General features: G+C 37.2%; 1 protein-coding gene and 1 long non-coding RNA gene across 6 annotated transcripts in view; one reads left to right on the plus strand and one right to left on the minus strand.

Moving 5' to 3' along the window:
* Positions 1 to 12,061, minus strand: part of LOC116077557 (zinc finger protein 615-like) — a 23,753-nt gene extending 11,692 nt beyond the window's left edge. Inside the window, exons 1-4 of one of the 5 annotated variants that reach the window (XM_031352175.1) lie at positions 11,862 to 12,061; positions 9,600 to 9,756; positions 7,929 to 8,055; positions 7,252 to 7,344 (exon numbers count right to left, since the gene is read on the minus strand). In XM_031352175.1, coding sequence (XP_031208035.1) covers positions 7,252 to 7,344; positions 7,929 to 8,055; positions 9,600 to 9,614 — 235 coding nt within the window. In that variant the 5' untranslated portion in view covers positions 9,615 to 9,756; positions 11,862 to 12,061. Of the gene's footprint in view, positions 1 to 7,251; positions 7,345 to 7,928; positions 8,056 to 9,599; positions 9,757 to 11,247 lie in introns of all 5 variants that reach the window. The other 4 variants (XM_031352177.1, XM_031352174.1, XM_031352176.1 and 1 more) reach the window with 4 other exon arrangements.
* LOC116077560 overlaps positions 11,682 to 22,471 on the plus strand; it is a 98,187-nt gene continuing 87,397 nt past the window's right edge. Inside the window, exon 1 of the long non-coding RNA XR_004113274.1 lies at positions 11,682 to 11,774. This is a non-coding gene — a long non-coding RNA (uncharacterized LOC116077560). The remainder of the gene's footprint in view (positions 11,775 to 22,471) is intronic.

Raw genomic sequence — 22,471 nt, forward strand, 5'->3', positions numbered from 1 at the left:
AAAAAAAAAAAAAAAAAGGACTAGAGATAAAAGAAGGTGAAGAGTTCCAGCTCCAAGGTATAGAAAATATTTTCAACAAAATCATGGCAGAAAAATTCCCCAACCAAAGAAAGAGATGCCTATAAACATAAAAGAAGCATGCAGAAATCACATTAGATTGAACCAGAAAAGAAATTCAAAATAGTAAATCTTTAGAACAAAGAAATAATATTGAAAGCTGCAAGGAAAAATGTCCAAGTGAAATATAAAAGCAGACCAATCAGAATTACAGCTGATTACTCAACAGAGACTCTAAAATCTAGAAGGGGCTGGACAGATGTCTTGAGCCATTAAGAAACTACACATGCCATTACAGACAATGACACCTACAAGAACTCTCAATCACCATAGAGAATTGAAGATATTCCAATACAGAACTAAGTCTACACAATATCTATCCACAAATCCAGCCATACAGAAAATACTGGAAGGAAATTTGGTTAACTATACATAAGAAAATACAGGAAATAAATAATTGCATAAATAAATAAATAAGTAAAATCAAAATAAGTACACACACACACACACACACACACACATACAAACAGCACCAGGAATTAAAATAATAGGATTAACAATAATTGGTCATTAATATCTCTCAACATCAGTAGACTCAATTCCCAAATAAAAAGACACAGGCTAACAGAATGGATGCAAAAGATAAAAACAAACAAACAAACAAACAAAACAAAACAAAAACAGGATCAGGTGCAAGCAAGAAACAGCTTCAGCAACAAGAATAAACATTACCTCAAAGTAAAGGGCAAGAAAAAAAGAGAACCAACCTGGAGTAGCCACTCTAATATCTACTACAATAGACTTTCAATCAAAATTTATCAAAAGACATGGGGAAGGATACTTTATACTCGTCAAAGGAAAACTTCACCAAGATTACTTCTCAGTTCCCAACTGCAAGGGATCCAGATGCATAAAAGAAACATTACTAATATTTCTTATTTATGTCACACATTACTTATGTCACACATTGAACCCCCAATATTAATTAATAGTGGGAGACTTCACTGCCCCACTCGCACCAATGGACTGGTTATGCAGACAAAATCTAAACAGATATATAATGAAACTAAGTGACATTATGAATGAAAGAGATATCTACAGAACATTTTCCCAAATGCAAAAGATTATACATTCTTCTCAGAATCTTAGGGAGTCTTCTGCAAACCTTATCATATACTCAGTCACAAAGCCTGCCTCAACAAATAAAATTGAAATAACTTCTTGTATTTTATCAGATCACCATGGATTTAAGCTGAACTTCAAAAACAACAGGAGTAGAGAGAGATTATAAACTCATAGAAACTGAGCAACTGTCTACATAATAATTACTGGGTCAGGAAGGAAATTAAAAACATTCTAGAATTCAATGAAAATGAAGGTACAATATACTCAAACTTATGGGACACAATGAAAGCAATGCTAAGAGTAATGTTCATAATACTAAGTACCTTCATAATGAAATTGCAGAGTTCTAATACAAGCAATTTAAATATATATCTGAATGTACTAGAAATGAAGAGTGGGAAGAGGAGGAGAAGGAGAAGAACAAGAAAGAGGAGGAGAAAAAGTAGCAGAAGTAGCAAACATAGCCAGGAAAAGAAGGCAAGAAAAAACTCAATCTTAGGGCTAATGGGCTGAAATCAATCAATTAGAAACAATGAGAGCAATACAGTGAATCAAAAAACAAAACAAGATAAACAAACAGAAAACAAAACAAAACAAAACCCCAAGACCTACTTATTAGAGAAAATCAACAAGACAGATATGCCCTTAGCCAAACTAACTAAAAGTAGAGACTATACCTAGATTCACAAAATCAGAAATGAAAAAGAATACATAAGAACAGATAATGAGGAAATTCAATGAATCATACGTCTTACTTCAAAAACCTATACCCTACAAAACTAGAAAATCTAGACTTTTCTAGAAAGATATCACTTACCAAAGTTAAATCAAGATCAGGTAAACTATTTAAATAGTGCTATAACGCCTATGGAAATAGAAGATGACCTTTAAAGTCTCACAACCAACCAACCAAACAAAAAAGCTTAGAATTCTATTACATTTTCAAAGAAGAACTAATATCAATACTCCTTAAGCTATTCCACAGAATAGACAAAAAAAAAAAAAAAAAAAAAAAAAAAAAAAAAAAAAAAAAAAAGATCATTGCCAAACTCATTCAATGAGGCTACAATCACCATGATACCAAAACTACACAAAGACTCAACAAAGAAACATAATTTCAGACCAATATCTCTAATGAACATTCATGTAAAACTACTCAATACTTGCAAACTGAATCCAAGAACACATCAAAAACATCATCTACCATGATCAAATATTCTTCATTCCAGCAATGCAGGGATGGTCTAATATATATGACAATTGATTAATGAAGTCTACCACATTGACACATTTAAAGAAAAAAAATCATATGATGATCTCATTAAATGCTGAAAAACCTTTGACAAAATCCAGGATCCTTTCATGTTAAAATTGTTGGAGAGATCAGGGATTCAATATGCATCCCTAAACATAATAAAAGCAATAGCCAACATGAAACTAAATGGAGAGAAAATTAAGAAGCAATTTTACTAAAACCTAATGCTGCTTGTATCCTAATTTTATTTGGGTCCCCCAAAACTGTTTGCATGAGAGAGTCTGCATGTAAGACACTGAGGGACCCTGCCCCACGTTAGTCCAGCAGCTAATAGTTGAGAAGAATCACTGGTAGGTTTTAGGTTTCCTGGGCTTGAGACCATAAGGAAGGAGAGAGGAGAGCAACCATGTCTTAGAAGAGTGTGCAGGAAGTATAGCTGCCATGGGCTAGAGAAGCAGGAAGACCACCCTGGGCCCTGGGCAAGAGAACATGGCCCAGAGAGCTGACTAATTGGAGTTAAGAGCAGCCAAGATGAAACATTAAGTAAGAATGGAGTTACTTGTAGGAAACTATATTCCAACAGCATGGAGGTTAGTTGTGCTGCCTAAGGCATATTGAAATAAAGAGGCTGTATGCATATCTTTTATAGGGAACTTAAAAGGTCAAAGGCAGGATGGAACCCTGTGCTGGAATTTATTTAAAATATTCATACTACATTGGTCATCTGTGGGACTAGCTATAGACCTAGGTTGAGGGACACTCCAGGGAATCTAGAGGTGACCCTAGATGAGACTCCTACCAGAGAAGAATATGCATATTGATGCAGGCACCTCTTGTAGCCAGGTGTGACTTCTACAGAAGGGAAATGGACATCAACCCACCTACAAAGCTTTCAACCCCAAATTTGTTTTGTGTACAAAATATGCAGAGATAAAGATGGGACAGAATAGAGGAAAGAGCCAACTCTTGACACTATCAATGACACTCTGCTATGCTTTCACACAGGAACTTAGCATAACTGTTTAATGAAAGACTTCATCCAGTAGCAGATGGAAACAGGCAGAGCTCGTGAGTCGTGAGAGAGTAGGGGATAGAATTGAGCCAGTGAGAGGAGTCAAGTCAACCACAAGAATACATACAAAGTCAAACTGCCTGGGCCTATTAGGGCTCATTGAGGTTGAACTACCAACCAAAGAACATGCAGGAGCTAGACATGATCCTTTACATATCTATAGCAGATATGCAGCTTGGTCTTCATGTGGGTCCCCTAACAATCGGAAGTCAGGGCTGTCTCAGACTATGTGGCCTGCCATTGGATCCCCTTCCCCTAACTGGACTGCCTGATTGGGGCTCAGAAGAAGAGGGTGGGATTAATCCTGCTGGGGCTAGATGTTCCTGGGCAAGGAGAAGTGGAAGAGGAAATGGGGGGGAGATTGTAAAGGTGGTGCTGGGATTTTAGGAGGAAGTGAGGGCAATGATTGAGATGCAAAGAAAATGAATAAATAAGCCTTAAACAGCACAAGAGCTGGGCAAATACCTACCCTCTATGCTATTAGAATATAGTTTCCTACCAATAACTCCAAGTTATTATTTACTATGTTTCATCTGGGCTGCTCTTAACTCCTATTGGTCAGCCCTCAGGGCAAAGTTTTACAGCTCATTTCCTTCACTATCTTCTTTCCCTCATCATTCCCCTCTGACCTCAAACTTGATAAACCTAAACCCCACCTATGTCTCTTCTGCCCAGCTATTGGCTGTTGGCATCTTTATTTACAAATCAGAGATAACTTGGGGGTAGGGCCACTTAGGTCTACATGCAGATTCCACATCTTGAGGGCCCACACTGAGCATTAAAGTACAACGTAAAAGATAAAACCTCAACAATTTGGTTTTCACTGGCTACTGGAAGATAAAATCAAGGGTCTCTAGAGTAGCTGCTTGTCATATCTTTCCATGCCAAAGGCCTTTGGCCATTCATGTTGTTTCGACTAGCAAGGTCATTTGTGGTACACTTGTGTTTCTGTATGCCTGAGGTATTGTTCCTTAATGTATCATGTTTTACTATGAGGGGTCCTATTTTTTTCTCTGTTGCTGTGATAAAATACTATGACCAAAAGCAAATCATAAAAGATTTTAATTTTCTAACAGTTCTGAAACAGCATCTCATCAGAAAGGTATTTCTGGAGCAGGAAGCTATGAAATCACATCTCAGTGTCACACCATTAGAAGAGAGAACAAATTGGAAGTGGGTCAAGGCTATAAACTTTCAAAGCCTGCCCCCACTGAGAGATTTTCCAACAAGGTTTGCCCTCTTGAAGGATCCATACCCGTTGTAAACAGTGCTCCTAAATTTATGAGCCTTTGGTGACAATTCTCATCCAAACTACCACAGAAGAATAAGAGATACCCTGTTTGAGAGTGCTTCCCATACTTACAACACTTCATATGTGTTTTCAAAATTTATTGATCATTAGGGGGCAGTGTTGCACATCTCAGCTCTTGGGAGACAGAAGGAAGTACATTCCTGTGAGTATGGGGCCATCATTAACTTTCTAATATGTGCCAAGCCATTGAGAGATCTCAATGCTGTGAGACCTTGTCTCAAATCTTAGAAAAGAAAGACTACTATTGGCAAAATTCAGCATTATTTGTACAGTTTTGTTAACAAAAGATAAGTGGGACCTTTTAAGTACTTACTATATACTTTCCCACTTTGAGGTCATTTTAATTTGCTTTTTGTCATTGCTGTGTTTATTCCATGTATTACTGAGAACTGAACTCAGGTCCTCAGACATCCTACGCAAGTGCTCTATGACTAGCAGGACATCACTGGTAGATTTTAGTTTTAATTCTAATGATTTACAGTTTCACTGTCACAAATTGTAAGCATTAATATAATAGCTTCCGTCCCCTCCTCACTAATGTCTACTTTCTATATAAAAAAAAATTGTCCAGCTTCCACATGTGTCTATGCAGGCACAAATATACATATATCATAATAAATAAATTTTAACTCAAAAATATGGCTAAATAAATGTGGATAACCATTTTTAAAGTGGTGATACCATACTGTTCCTCTACTCTAAACTCCCCATCCCTTCCAAAATTTACTTGGAATAAAATCAGGCCTTGAATAACAACTCATGAATCAGACTCTTTGGCTACTACCTCACACTACTCCTGTCAGTGGTGACTTTTGTTGTGTGTACCATACTCCAGCCACACAAGCTTTTTCAAAGTTTCTCAAACATCCTTCAGGTGAAATTGCCATTGTGTCACATAGTGGAGCTACCCATTTTAATTGTCAGTTACTTGAAAGGATCTATTCACACCCTACAGAAATACCATCAAATCTCAATCCTATTGTTTCTGTTGCTTTAATTTCCTAGTATGTTTTAGCCTGAGAGTTATTATTTATATATTTATTTTTGTAGTTATCTCCACTGAAACTGAAAGCAATGTAAGGAACGCAGATAAGAATTTTTTTGTGCATTGTTATATTTTTATATAGATTATTAAAACACAAGTTTTAAAGTAATATATTCTGGCAATGATAATTATTGGACACAGTGTTCTGTGCATGTAGAAAAAGAATCAAAGACCTTCCTATAAAAGATAATAGCATATTACAGATATCATTGATATAAAACCAACAATTTCCTGAGAGGGAATATGATTACCTGGGAAAAGGTATCACCAGAATATAAAGTCAAAACACTGTGCTTCTATACTCTGCCACTACAGTCACCTCACAATGCAACTGAAGGAACTTAATCACAGAATTAAAGAAAACATTGTGCTTCTATACTCTGCCACTACAGTCACCTCACAATGCAACTGAAGGAACTTATTAATCACAGAATTAAAGAAAACATTGTGCTTCTATACTCTGCCACTACAGTCACCTGAAAATGCAACTGAAGAAATGTTATATTACATAAGAATGTGTTATATTAATCACAGAATTAAAAAGTCATTGTGCTTCTATACTCTGCCACTATAGTCACCTCACAATGCAACTGAAGAAACTTATATTAATCACAGAATTTAAAAAAATTAAAAAATATTTTTTCAAAGGTTCTTGGAAAATAGGTACTTCTATATTGAAAATCTTTCAAAACTATGTACAATTAAGTGATACTTACACGAGTAGGTCCTTATAGTAAAAAGCCAAATGAATTGTCTTAAAAGATTAAGTCATATGAGACATGAACTGCAGCTAAATAACACTATGAGAAATTGTTTTCGAGTTGCAAAAATAGTAAGGAAAAAATTGTTTTAAGGAAGTGAAGAGGGTAACAACATTTAAGGTATACCAAAGAAAGCTTTAGAAATAGCAAAACTATGAAACAAGCAATGAAGGGGCCAAGCAATCACAGGATACAACATCCAAGGTTGGATGTCATGGAAAGTGATCCTTTTTCCCTAGTAGGATAGAAAATTGTAGAAGTCAGGAATAAGGTGATGAAGCCACATTGTTGTTTGCATTTCGAGAAGCCAGGAAAGAGGAATTTTATAGCAAGAGAGAAGGTAACAAAGACAGAGATACCATGAAGTAAATAAAGATGATTTGATATTCTTAGAAAGAACAGGAACAAGAAATCTATGAAATGTACAAAATAAAAGTGAGATCTAAGTGAAAACAAGTGTATGCATGCTCCTCACTCCAATTGGAAAAAGACATCTAACATGGGCATAGAAAAATAGAAAAGAAAGTTCTGTGTCCTCAGATCACTAGAGAGGTAGTTGTCTGTCTTCAGGCCACTCTTACTCCACAGTGTATGCAGAATACAACTCTGTTGGCTCTCTCTTACCTGGACATATTAAATTGTAGATTTCATCTTCTATTGACCATAGTCCTCCTGGGGCCAATTGGAAGAGCATATCTGATGCGCTGTGTGGATTGCCTGCTCATGGAAAAGGGCAGAAGACTTAGATAAAATAAACTGGTCTTGTATTGTTTAAATCTGAAATGAACTCGATTACCTCATGATTTGACTATTGGTGGAAAGACTGAATAGAACCTATAGGAGGCACAGCATCTTTGGAGAAAGTGTTCCACTGGAGGTTGGCTTTGAGGCTTCATAGTCTGTCCCCACGTCCTGTATAGAGTCTGTACCATGAGTGCAGATGCAAGGTGACCAGCCAGCCTTCTATTCCTGTCTAACCTTTTCACTGCCTGCTGTCATGCCTTTTTCTTGGTACCCTCTAGAATTGACAAACAAATAAAATCTTTCTCCCTCGTGTTGTTTTTATCACAACAAAAGAAAAAGTAAATAAGACAGATTGGGTATGTCAAAAACTAGAGGACATCTAGAAGTTCAGATTTTTCTTGCAGAAGAGTCAAGTACCTCCTTTTAGAGTATAAAGGGATATGAGGATCTATAACTTGAAAGTATAATAGCATATACTTGCAAAGAGTTCATCAGCTAAGAATAGCAAAAGGTATTGACTAGCTGCCTTCCAAATACCACAGAACAGTCATCCTCACCCACTGACACCAGGCTCTTGTAGATCTCCAGCATTACATCCCAGTATAACTCCCTCTGAGTACGGCTCAAGAGCTGCCACTCATCCCAGGAGAAAACCACAGCCACATCACCAAAGGTCAGGGATTCCTGTAACAACACCATCCTATTAATAAGGGATGTTCATGTGGTGATATGGGGAAAATTTAATGGAAGACATTCTACCCATGTCTATATAGGAAAATCATAGCTGATTTTTTAATATAAAGAATCTTAATAAATTATTTTCAAATGATATTGTCACTGATTCATTCATTCAGAGAAGTTGGAATGTTGACATGAAGTTTCTTAGTAATGTAGGAACATCTGCTCTATGTGCATGTACACAAATAAACAGTTGTTCGCCAATAACAAGGTGTACAATGCTTCTAAATATATGAACAATAATAATTTTTTCATACTTAATTTTTGTTTGCTTTTCATTGTGCTGGGTTACTACAGTAAAGTTGAAAATAATTCAGACACCCTTGTTTTATTTTTGTTGGTTACATTATTTTAGAGTTAATTGGTTTGGTTTGGCAATCTTACTATATATAGTCCAGGCTGGCTTTGAGCTCCGGATGCTTACATCTCGGTCCACAGAATGTTGGTACTATGGTTATATATCCCTTGAATAACAGAGATTAATTAAGTGTACCATGCTTCTCTGTTCCAATATTCAGGTAAGTAATGACGACAGCATATATGGCAGCATCACAAGACAACGCATACTCTAGCACTAACATTAAAACAAAAGGAACTAATGGCATAAAGCAAACAGGTATACTACATGAGTAAGGGAAACATTCTTAAGAGTCTATGAAATACGTACAGTGATAAATATCTTTACTATGTAAGTTATAATAAAGAACGAGAACTTCCTTTGTCTTCATGAGAACACTGAAATGAAAACCTAAAGCACAAAAGGTCCATAAAAGACCTATGTGATCCCCAAAACCAAGTGCCATAAAACATTAACAGCACTTGAGAAAGTGGCCTGTTCTCTCGTAGATCATGTAAATTCTTATGATTCTTTTTCATGGCTGAAAAAAGAAAGTAGATTTAAACTGACAACTAGTGTAACCCAGAGGCCTGCACTGCTAGAGATTATAGTGGACTGCTCTCTTTTCAGCATTACCTGTGGCTGTTATCATCTCTAAATTAGAGCAGAACTGATTATTTGGATTATCTGCAGGAGACCTCACAAAAGAGTGAAAGTTTAATGGAAGTGGGAAGGGAGGGGTCTCCACTTGTGCAGCTTGTAGAAGGTTGTAACCCATGCTGGAGGCAGAGCTTCTTACTTCTTGTGGGTCACCTAAAATCCTGATTATTAACTGCTTATACATGCTCCCATATATAAGTCTGATAAGCTCACTAGTTCCCCAGATATGACTGGACAGAATGTTATGTTTGGATTTTCACTGGTGCTTACTTAGGGTGAATTGAAGACTATACACATTCTACCGCAAAAATAATGCAGCACATATCATGTACAACATGGACTACATTATCTGGAATCTAATCAATATAATATCCCTCATCCTCCTTTGCTCAGATTTCTCCAGAGAGTGATCCGTTCAATTTGTAGCTTTATATTTATCTGTACTGATTTTCATATTCCTTTATAAATGCTTTAGAGAAGAAAGAAAAGTTACCTGGGCCTGCATCATTTTCTTCTGAATTTGACGATAAACAGTCACAGAACTATCCTCTCTGTTGTTACTGGTCTCAGCTCTAATCTAGTCAAGGGTATACCCAGAATCTCTTCATTCTTGTTTCACCTGATTTCTCTTGACCTTGGTTATATGGCACCTGTGGAATATAGAACAATTCATCCAGAGCAGAACATTCTCATTATGTCTAGAAGATATCAGGTTGCTATACACTTATCTTAAATTAAGTCCATGAATTATCTATTTAATGCTCCAAAGGTTCTGACACATGGATTAATAAACTGTAAATGATGAACAAGTAACTTCCACCTTTAAAATACCAGTACAGAGACTATCATATATAATGCTTCTCAAGTCAAAGAAGGATCAGCTGGCATATCATTGAGAAAGGACTCAGCTAATGTACATTACTTAAAACATCATTATTGTACTTCCTCAAAGTCTACCTACAGTCTGGAGAGATAACTCAATGGGTAAATTACTGGTTCTGCCAGAATGAAACTCATGTTTGAATTCCAATAACCCATTTAGTGAATGTGTATAATTCCTGTGCAACTATAGCTAGAAGAGAGAGGAAACCAGGAGAATCTGGGGAGAATCCTGTAGTACAAATAACCCTCTATAACTAGCTGAAGAGCAAGACCCTTTCTCAAGGCAAAATGTGAGAATGAACACACTTGAACATGAATACACACATGCAATACATTTTTAAGTTTTTTCTCTTTGTAACATTCAAAGAGGAATTAATAATTTCAGGTCATAAGGAACAAAAGAATTCTATCATATTTAATTTCTCATTACCATCTATAAATGGATAAACTGTAGAGGGAGATAGGATGGAGAAAATAGGTGAATTTGAAAAGAAGTAGCACTGGATGGATATGTTCAGTATCTACTGTATAAAATTATTGTACTTTAAAAGACAATGATACTATTTTATGAAACTAGTATCCCTAATAACTCAAAAATGTATTTCTAAGACTTCCTCAGTGGGGAATATTGGCAAACATACACTGTCTGTGGAGAGTGGAAAATAATGCACCTGGAGGAAAGTAAATATTGTAGTCTTAAGTTGAAAAACAAACCTATGCATTTATTGGTAAATACATAAAATTTTTATAAAAACAATCTTTCTATACCTTTACACATTCTAGTTCTATAAAAAATGTATGCATACAGTTAGTGTGAATTTAGTCATGTCACGAGCTCAAACAGTAAAGTAATTTTACAGTTATTTCCTGAAATTAAAAAAGAAAATTGTTTCTACACAATTCATCTAAATTATGACTATTGGTAATATAAGTTTAACTGAAGTATTCTAAAATACAATGAAGGTTACTTGGGTAGCAGAATGTACCACCAACACAGAGATACATGAATCATTGTATTAGAAACAAAGGACAGGGTGTGGTTGGGTAAGCCTTTAATCTCAGCACTCACAGAAGGAGCACACTTCAGTGAGCCCTATGCCAATTTGGTCTACAGGGCCATTTCCAAACCTTGGTACTCCATAGTTTCCCCCTACATGCACAGCAGCACCAGACACCAGCTCCACACAGTTGGATTCCAAAGGCCGGTAAAACTGTTCCTTTAAAGCTTAAGCAGAAGACAAAGCCGAAACATATATTACCTTAGCTGACATCTACCAACTCAAGATCTCTGAGCTCTACATAGGAAGAAGCCAAGATACCAAAATTGAGAGCAGCATTCACTGCTTGGTCTCCAGAGACCTTTAAACTACAGTTCCTATCTGAACAAGGACTGGAGCCAAAGGTGCCCCGTTACGGATTCCTCTGAGCTCCCAACAAAAGAGCGGCATCTCAAAGACCCTTGAACGGAATTCCACTCGCATAACAAAGGCTCACTCTGGCAGCTCCCCTACGCGCATAGAGGTCCAACAGCTCTATGGGGACCGGATTTATATTATTAATAGGCCGATTTTCAATACTCACAGAAGGACCCTCTCCAGCGACCCTAATTACGTAGATCTGTGTGTTATGGTGGCCTTGGAGGCTCAGATTGTTTCTAGATTTGGCGAAGACTCAAGATGGCTGCGCCCCGTTTTGTGGCCGTCTTTGCGCATCAAACACGGAATGAAAGACCACTTGTTGAGCTATTGTCTCAGGGTGACTCGGAAAATGACAGTAACAGCAATGAGTAAGTATAAACTCAGGCATCACCAAACTCAAACGACTTAAGGTAAACACCTTCGGGAAGGTGGAATCTGAAATAATGATGCCCTACCTTGTTCCCGAGTAAAAAGAGAAAACAAGTCCCGACACCATCTTACAGGAAGTTGAGATATCCGTACAGGATTGAAAGGGTTTTCGGAGAATGATCTTGCTTGCAAAGAGACCTTGTATGCAGAGTAGCTTGTAGCAACTTGTAGAATGGAGAGCTAAGCGGGACTGGTGGTCGCGCGAACTTCCAACAACTAGATGGCAGTTTACCGCTCAAGGGGATCACACGCCCTCTTCTGACCATTGGAGATTCTACACAAATGTCTTGCAAATTTATATACTCTGGCACACAGACATACCTATTAGATAGATGATAGATAGATAATAGGTAAATATACATATAGTATGTGCTTATGGCTATTTACTAAATATGCTTACATACATTAGTATATATAATTTCTCTGTAAATACACTTTATAAAAATACAATGTTGAGTTCAACATACTATACTGCAGGTGAGAAAAATTTAATATGATGATTTTTTTTTTTTAAATGAAAAGCCTGCTTCAAGAGCTGATGATTCTGGAAACCTTTGGCTGAGTGAGAGTTCCTAGGTATCTAATCACGACTAAAGCACAATCTCATTTCCATTATAAGGAATAGTAACTAAGACAGCAGTGGCGATCAAGGATTAGTGTCCCTAGGAAATTTCTTCACAACAATTGAGCAAATTTCCAATAACTCACTTTTTTTCCAGCAGTTAATAATCTCATAACATCTGGCTTTTAAATCACCAAATCAGTAAAGAGAATCAACATCCTGCTGAACCTGTAGTGGAGTGTGTGATTGACACATCATTTTACTTGACTGCTGAAAGTGACTTGGTTATTCTAGAGGAACATGAAAACAGGATGATTATATATTAAAAAGGCGTGTATTACATTGGCTTGCATGATGTGGGTTGTTATCTAGAAATGGCTAGATAACAACTAGAGATGTAGACAATCTTGTAGAGGTTCAGTCCATGAGGCTGGATGTCTCAATCTGTCACTGTTCAGGAGTTCAGTCTTGAGACTTCCACCTCAAATTTAACCTAAAATCATTTGATGACCTCTTGGTAAAAGTAGAGCTGGCTCCTGAGGAGATGTACCAGTTTAAACAAGGAAGACAAGAAGAACTGGAAGCCTTTCATCAACTAGGAATCTCTGTGCATTAAGCTAGCCTTCTGCATCGTACTGCAGACCACTGGTAAGTAACATTAAAATTTTATATAGGTAAATTGTACATAATATGTAAGTATAGATTTTCTTTGGAAGGAAGTCTTTATCAAAATCTTTTTATACAGTATATGTTTATGAAATATTTGTACTCTAAAGATATAACAATGTGTTTAAAATGTGTAGAGTATATAATTTAAAATATAACATATATTTATTAGACCTTAGCATATAATCAAAATATTTAAAATTTAATCTGTGTTTGCATTTTAGTTGGGCATGCCAAAGAAAATAATTTTAGCATTAACTAAAATGAATTTAGAAAGAGAACAAAGTAGCCATAGTGAGTTAATTTTTTTTAAAGAAGCAACATATGGAAATAACCAAAACTAGACTAATACAACTATCATGGGCATATAACACAATTACATGAAATTAGGTGTATGTATGCAGTTTAGAAAATAAAAAAAAGAAAGCTTCTCTACTTCTTTAAAATGTGAGAAAGGCTTAGTAACATAAAATATGAACAGGTAAAATTTGTCATGTAAGCTTTCTGTGTGTGTGTGTGTGTGTGTCTGTCTCATAACAAGTAAGCATGATATATTTTGTTTATCTGTCTTTTATATGTTTGTTTATTCATTTTTAATTATGTCTTGCCTCTTTTTTTATTTTTTGGTTACTGTGTTTATCAAAAATTTAGAAATACAAATGTAGAAAATGAGTTAAAACAAAATACTTGAAGTTGGTAGTAAAAGGTTGTGTGGGATGTGAAAGGAAGGACAAATTGAGTGGTCAATTTTGTCATCAATATTGTACACATAAGTAAAATTCTTAAACATGCATCTTAATAAGAATTTTACGAACATTGTCTCAAGTGAATATAACATCTCAGCATATCTATTCTGATGAGATGTGGAATTTGAGGAATGTACAGGGTGCATTAATTAGAGTAGAGTAAGGTAGTTTTAAGCATTCTAGTTCTCTAGAAACTTCACTGACAAAATAATGTTTTATCTCATCAGAATCTCTCCCTTTTTTCACATTTTTTTTCACAAAAATTGCTAGTGCTATCACTTGGAGTTGGTGACTTTGATGGGAGAGATCCTGGTGTTCCTGAGAATATCCCATTACCATTATTTTTTGTTTGTTTACTTGCTTGCTGCTTTCCTTGTATTGTTTTGTTTTTACAAATATGTAGTGATAGTTGGATCTATACTGACGAAAACAAGGTTTAATCTTGGAGAAGACAACTTTGACTCAAATGCATGGTAATGTCTTGCCAATTTATATCACAAGAAAATAGAGCAAACATGGCTGAGTTTTTCAGTGTTAGATCATGACTAATGCTTAAACACGGGTATTGAATCACTAAGAATTTATTCAGCTCTGATCTTTAGCTAAGATGATTATATTCAATAATGTGTTCTAAGAATGTAGAAATGACATTATCAGCCTTACAGGTTGATTAATTAAAGCCTGAACTCACTCATGATTTATACTTAATAAAGAAGAAATTTTCTTACTTGACTACTAGTATACTTACAGAAAGTATTCAAGGGCCAGTTAAAAAGCCTAGTGAATAGCTCTGTTATATACAATATTGTCCTGAACTCATTTAGAATAATTGGAGACATTGAAAGGACTCTCACTTTATTAAGATATAAGGAGACAATGGGATAGTAGCAATGGTAGCAAGCATAAGGTGAATATTTGTTGATCCACATTGTCAATAGGGTTGTAAATTTGCCTACTGAAAATTATATGTGCTATGTATTTTTGAGTTGTGGTATTTTTGGTTATATGATACAAGGTTATGAAATATTAAAATGAGTCTATATGGAAAGCTGCTGCATTATGTTTATGTTTTGTTTTGTTGTTGTTATAAACATTTTTTTTAGACTTATTTGTTTTATATCTTTGAGTGCCCTGTCAGGCTCTTCAGACAGACCAGAAGAGGGCATCTGATCCCATTATAGATGGTCATGATTCACCATGTCATTGTTGGATTGAAACAGGGACTTCTGGAAGAGCAATAAGTGCTCTTATCTATCTAACCATCTCTCCAACCCAAGCAGATGCATTCTTTTTCCTCTTCTTCTCCTTCTCCTCCTCCTCCTCCTCCTTTTTCTCTTCCTTCTCCTCCTTCTCTTCCTCCTCTCCCTCTTCCTCCTCCTCCTCCTCCTTCTGCTTCTTTGTTTACTTTTTTTTTTACAGTCTAGTCCTTGCCCCTTTCCCAGTCCACCCTCTCACAGTTCCTCATCACCTGTGTCCAAGAGGATGTCCTCCTCACACCCTACTGTAAGGACTCTGCACTCCCTTGGCCTCAAGGGTTAGGTGCCTCTTCTCTCATTTAGGCCATACCAGATAGTCCTCTGCTGTATTTGTGTCGGGAGCCTTGTTCTTAATAGCTGAATGATATTCCTTTGTGTAAAGGAACAACCTTTTCTGTATCTATTCATGCATTGTGGGACATCTGGGATATTTCCAGTTTCTGGCTATTACAGATAAGGCCACTATGAACATACTGGAACATGTGCCCCTGTGGCATGGTGGGGCATCATTTGGGTATATGCCAAAGATTGGTATAGCTGAATTTTCAGGTAGATCTATTTCTAATTTTTTGAGGAACCTCATGATTGATTTTCAGAGTGGATGTACTAGTTCGCAATCCCAGCAGCAATGAAGGAGTGTTGCTCTTTCTCCACCACCTCACTAATATGTGCTGTCACCTGAGTTTTTGATCTTAACCATTCTGATTGTTGTAAGGTAGAAGGAATCTCAGGGTCATTTTGATTTGCATTTCCCTGATGACTAAGGACTTGAACATTTCTTTAAGTGCTTCTCAGCCATTTGAGATTCCACTATTCTGAATACTTTGTTTAGCTCTATACCATGTGGTTTTGATTGGGATATTTTTTTGGAGGTTAGCTTCTTTAGTTCTTTATATATTTTGGATATTAGCCTCTATTGTATGTGGGGTTAGTGAAGACTTTTTTCCCAAAACTGTACACTGCCAATTTGTCCTATAGACTTACTGAAGCTTTTCAGTTTCATAAGGTCCTATTTATTAATTCTTGATCTTAGAACATGAGCCATTGGAATTCTGTTTAGGAAATGTCACCTGTGCCAATGAGTTCAAGGCTCTTTCCCACTTTCTCTCCTATAAGATTCAGTCTATCTGGTTTTATGTTGAAGTCCTTGGTCCACTTGGACTTGAGCTTTGTACAAGATGATAAATATGGGTCTATTTTTCATTCTTCTACATACAGACAGATAGACCAGCACCATTTATTGAAGATGCTTTCTTTTTTCCATTGTATAGTTTTGGCATCTTTGTCAAAGATCAAGTGGCTGTAAGTGTATGGTTTTATTTCTGGGTCTTCAATTCTATTCCACTGATCAACATATCTGTCTCTGTACCAATACCATGCAGTTTTTATCACTATTGTTCTGTAGTACACCTTGAGGTCAGAGATGGTGATTCTCACAAAAGTTGTTGTATTATTAAGAATTATTTTCCCTATCCTGTGCTTTTTAATTTTTCCATATGAAGAGGAGAATTGCTCTTTCCAATTTGCAAAATTATGTTGAACTTTTGATGATGATTGAGTTTAATATGTAGATTTTTTTGGTAGGATTGTCATTTTTACTATGTTAATTCTGCCAATCCATGAGCTCGGGAGATCTCTTCATTTCCTGAGGCCTTCTTTGATATCTTTCAGAAGAGACTTGAAGTTATTGTCATACAGATCTTTCACTTCTTTGGTTAGAGTTACTCCAAGATATTCTATATTATTTGTGACTATTGTGAAGGGAGTTGTTTCCCTAATTTCTTTCTCAGCCTGTTTATCATTTGTATAATGGAAAGCTACTGATTTGTTTGAGTTAATTTTATATCCAGCCACTTTGCTGAAGTTGTTTATCAGCTTTAGAAGTTCTCTGGTATAGTTTTTGGGGTTGCTTATGTTACTATCATATCATCTGCAAATAGTGATACCTTGACATCTTCTTTGCCAGTTTTATCCCCTTGATCTCCTTTTGTTGTCTTATTGCTCTAGCTAGAATGCTGAGTACTATATTGAAAAGATATGGGGAGAGTGGACATCATTGTTTGGTCCATGATTTTAGTGGGATTGCTTCAAATATCTCTCCATTTAATTTGATATTCACTGTAGGTTTGCTGTATATTGCTTTCATTACATTTAGGTATAGGTCTTGACTTCCTGCTGTCTCCAATACTTTTAAAATGAAGGGGTGTTATATCTTGTGTCTTATTCAGGGTTTCTATCCCTGCACATACATCATGACCAAGAAGCAAGTTGGGGAGGAAAGGGTTTATTCAGCTATTGTCATACAGATCTTTATACAATAGCAACTTCCATGTTGCTATTCATCACCGAAGGAAGTCAGGAAGCAGGTCAGGAATCAGGAGCTGATGCAGAGGCCATGGAGGGATGTTCCTTACTGGCTTGTTTCACCTGGCTTGCTCAGCTTGCTTTCTTATAGAACCCAAGACTACTAGACCAGGGATGGTATCACCCACAAGGGGCCCTCCCCACTTGACCACTAATTGAGAAAATGCCTTACAGTTGGATCTGATGGAGGCATTTCCTCTACTAAAGCTCCTTTCTCTGTGATAACTCCAGCTTGTGTCAAGTTGACACAAAACCAGCCAGTACATCTTGTCAAATGCTTTTTCAGCATGTAATGAGATGATCATGTGATTTTTTTCTTTGAGTTTGATTATACAGTGTATTATATTAATGTATTTTTATATATTGAATCAATGTTGTATTCCTGGGATGAAGCCTACTTGATTCTAGTGAATGAGGGTTTTGATGTGTTCTTTGATTTAGTTTGTGAGAAATTTATTACTTTTGAATCAATATTCCTAAGCAAAATTGGTCTGAGGCTCTCTTTTTCTGATGAGTCCCTGTGTGGTTTAGGTATGAGAGTAATTGTAGTTCATGGAACGAATTAGGCAGTGTTCCTTCTTTTATATATTATGGAATAGTTATGGAGTGTTGATCTTAGCTATTGCTTGAAGATCAGGTAGAATTCTGCACTGTCATCTGGCACTGGACTTTTATTTCTTGGATGGAGATTTTTTAATGACTTCTTCTATTACCTGAGGGAATATGGGCCTATTTTGCTAGTTTACTTGATTTTGATTTAACTTTGGTATGTGGAATCTGTCTAGAAAATCATCCATTTCATCTTGATTTTACAGTTTTGTGGAATATAGGCTTTTATATTAGTATCTTAGGAAACCCTAAAACCAGTAAATTTTGAAAAACTCTTAAAAAGTCATCCAGGATAAACAAGAATACATGTCTCAGTTTTTAGAGTGCCTTACAAAGGCCCTATCCCAATATGCTAATTTAGACCCTGAAAACTCAGAAAGTAACTCCTGATAATCTTCTTTTTGTCAGGAGCCATAATAGGACAAGCTAATAACTAGCAGGTAATCATTCTGAAATGCCTGCATTGGATTATTATATAACCTACAACAGGTGATCCTTTATTTAACAAGGCTGTAAGGGACTAATTTTAGGAAAGATTCCTACTATTAATACACTTTGCCTGTTATTATTATACATATATAATAATCACTAAGTAATAGCATACCACTTTGGAACAGATCTCTGAAGATCCATGAAGTTGTACTGTCTTATAGTGATGCTATATAGGTAAATAGATGACTTAAGACTTTATACTGATCCTATAAGAATTCCTAAAATTCTATCAGTGATTATTAAGCTTTTTTATAATGGGACTGCTATTAGGTCCTTTTCTGATAGTCAAAACTGTAGTGAGAACTCTGCCAGTCTCACAAATGTCAGCAGTTAATTGCTTTTAGATGGTAATCAGACTTTCTCCTACTCAGAGCACATTTCAAGAGGTTGTAAAACAATTAACCATAGGTCATAAAAGGGGGAATAACGATTATAGGTGCTTAGACAGAAGATAAAAATATTGACTGGGTTTATCTATACAAAACTTTAATTATGATTTTAGACTTTAAGTAAACCTGTGGAGTTGAGACAGGTGATGGATGTTTAGCTAGATAATTACTCCTAATGGATATGCATGGAAACATTCTCTATTATCAACTTATATTTCAATTTATGATTTGATTTTTCTGTGTAAACTTTTGATGAACTTTTTAACATGTGATCATGTATTCTAAAAGATTTTTAAGGCCTGAGGACAAAGAGAAGAGTCAGAACTGGGGGACAGAGGTGAGAGGAACAGAGGTGAGAAGAACTGACCTGAGAGAAGAACTCAGCTGAAGAGAAGTATTAGGCAGAACACTTTAGATTAGAAGGAGGATGAACAGTGGAATAACTTAGAAACTATAGGTAACAAAAAAATACTAAGAGAGCAATGTGCAGAATAGAGAGAGGAAGAGGAAGAAAGAAGATGCTGCAGAGAACAGAAGGAGAAGGCAGGCTTCTCCTTACCATGGGACCTGTTCTGTCCCATGGTAAGGACAAGGCAAGCTTAGTGTTATTAAAAGAAACAAAGCTTTTTTCTTACAGACATGGATTTAATTCATTTATCATTAAAAAGGTAGAAGCATTTTCTTTCTTTATGTAATAGAGATTGGAGCTCCATTTTTTCATCCAGAATGAGTGAGTGCTTTCTGCACTGGTCTTGGTCTTTTGCTCTATATGCATAGGTAAATATGTCTCTGTGTATAAGTATGTAATTGTGAGAATGCATGCAAGCTGGGCCCAGCCAGGTATGAATGGATATATATAAATGAAAAAAATTAGCATGAATCTGTATGTGAATTTATGTGAGATTATGCATGTTTGATTAGGTAAAAGTTTTTTTCCTTCTGCGAGTGTTTTTCTCTTCTCCTGGTTCAATAGAAGTTTATTGCTCCAAACTCCCCCCTAGCCCGACAAGCAAGAGGCATCTGGGCAATAGGGAAAAGGTTCTAGCAGTCAATCCTCTACTTAATCTCCTGCTGTTTTAGAATTAGGTGCTAAGTGCCAGAAACTGCAGATTCTAGCCTCAGAGAATCACAGAAGGCATGTCAGCTACAATAGCATAGTAACTTAGACTTAGATAAGTAAACTTTTTATTCTACAGCTGTGGGGAGCCGCAGCTGCCACCCTATATATATATTGAACACCTGGTCTCTGGCCAGAGCAGAGAGCATTGATAATCAAGCCATTGGTTGGAGAAGCTGAGTGCCTCCAGTTTGTGATGCAAGCTGGTATGAATTTCCCGCAGCCTATTATTCTTTGCCACACAGCTGATGCTGAATGGGACCAGGGAAAGTATTTAACCTGCGAAGGCTGGAGGTTAGGGAGAGAGGATTATTATGAGCCAGGTGGTGGTGGTGCACGCCTGTAGTTCCAGCTACTCGAGAGGCTGAGAGAGAGATTATAGAGATTAGAGAGATTAGAGAGATTAATAAGAAGTAAAAATGAAGGTTCCGGAATGAAATCTGCTTGGAGAAGGGCTTGTGTTTGCCTCCTTATTTCTGCTGGACGGAAAGGCGGCTTACATACAGCAACCCTAAATATCTCATAAGACCAAGTCTTACACCAGAATATCGTTAAGACTAAGTCTTACCCTGCCTATGCTCTTCTCCTTCTGCTGCCTCAAGAAGAACCAACAAGAAAGAAGAAACACCCTTTCTGGGCTGGCCCCTGACATTTTTTCCCAGAGCTACCCACACATTAAAGCCAAAGTTAGACATTTTGAGAAAGGACCCCTAACTCTACAGGCAGAAGTCTTAGTGCTGGCCTTCAAAGTATACCATCAGAGATATGAAAAGGTCCAGAGACAAAAATAACATACGCTGGCAAAGGCTATGCGACCAGTCCCAGCCACTGCCCAGGTCACCTGCTCTTCTAAGGGTCAGAGACCACCAGGTGCCTGCTACAAATGTGGTCAACAAGGTCATTGGGTGAGGGCTTGCCCCACTTCTCACAAGTCAAAAGGTCCATGACCTAGGTTCCATCAGGAGGGACACTGGGCTGTCAATTGCCCTCACACCTCTCAGAACAGAGGGACATCATTCCCAGGTAACCTTCCAGCTGATCTCCTAGGCTTGGCTATGGAAGACTGAAGAGGCCCAAGCTCCCTTGACCTGACCATTTTCATCACCAGCAGTGAGCCCGGGTAGTCATCATGGTATGTGGGTGGCCCATCTCCTTCCTCTTGGCCACTGTGGCCACTGACTTGATCATAAAGGAATTTTGAGGACGAACCTCTGCTTCTTCTTCCCATTTTGTCAGGGTTGGAGGACAACCTTACTTTTCTCACCAGACTCCATGACTTAGTTGCATTTTTAGGGGTGCTCTTCTCACCCATTTCTTTTCAGTAGTGCCAATGTATCCTGCCTCCTTATTGGGAAGGGATCTTCTAGCTAAGTTGGGAGCCTCTAATTTTTTTTTGCTCCCCTCCATTCACCTAAACCCAAACTTTTCAGGAGCTCCTTTTCACCTCCTTCTAGATATTCAAACTACTAACTCTAACCTATTTCCTTTGCCAGATTCTCAGGTAGACCCCCAAGTCTGGGACGTCCAAACCCTTCTGTTATTAAACATCATTCTCTTGTTGTTATTGTACATCATTGTCCTGATGTACCTACCAGGTACATTACCCAAGCTCAATACCCTCTTTCCTTCTGAAGCCTCTGGGGATTTAAGCCTATCATCTCTGACTTCTACTTTTTTTAATTATATATTTTCTTTATTTACATGTCATATGATATCTCCTTTCCCAGTTTCCCCTCCAAAAGAAAAAAAATAAAATAAAATTAAATTAAAATTAAAAACAAAAACAACAAGAGAAAAGAAAAAAAAAACCAACCTTGTTCCTTCCCCCTCCTGCTCACCAACCCACCCTCTCCTGCTTCCTGGCCCTGGCATCCCCCTACACTGGGGCACAGAAACTTCACAGGGCCAAGGGTCTCTCCTCCCATTGATGACTGACTTGGCCATCCTCTGCTACATATGCTGCTGGAGCCATTAGTCCTACCATGTGCACTCTTTGATTGGTGGTTGAGTCCCTAGGAGCTCTGAGGGTACTAGTTACTTTATATTGTTGTTCGTCCTAAGGGGCTGCAAACCCTTCAGCTTCTTGGGTCCTTTCTCTAACTCCTTCATTGGGGACCCTGGACTCAGTCCAATGAATGGCTGTGAGCCTCTACTTCTGTATTAGTCGGTGTAGTGGCCTTTCCTGGTTGTCAACTTGACTATATCTGAAGTGAACTACAGTCCAGAATTAGAAGGCTCACCTGGCCCTAATCTGGAGGCTGAGAGATACAAGTTTCAGACCTGAATCTTGGCATGAAGATCTTGAGGTGTAGTGGCTATGGATCCCAGAGGATTAAGATAGAAAGATCTATGAGTTCAAGATCATCCGGGATTAAAGGTGTGGTGGCACACACCTTTAATCTGGGCCACACCTTTTGCTGGAGACCTATATAAGG

Source organism: Mastomys coucha, unplaced genomic scaffold, assembly GCF_008632895.1.
Source record: "Mastomys coucha isolate ucsf_1 unplaced genomic scaffold, UCSF_Mcou_1 pScaffold5, whole genome shotgun sequence".
In the NCBI taxonomy this organism is placed as follows: domain Eukaryota; kingdom Metazoa; phylum Chordata; class Mammalia; order Rodentia; family Muridae; genus Mastomys; species Mastomys coucha.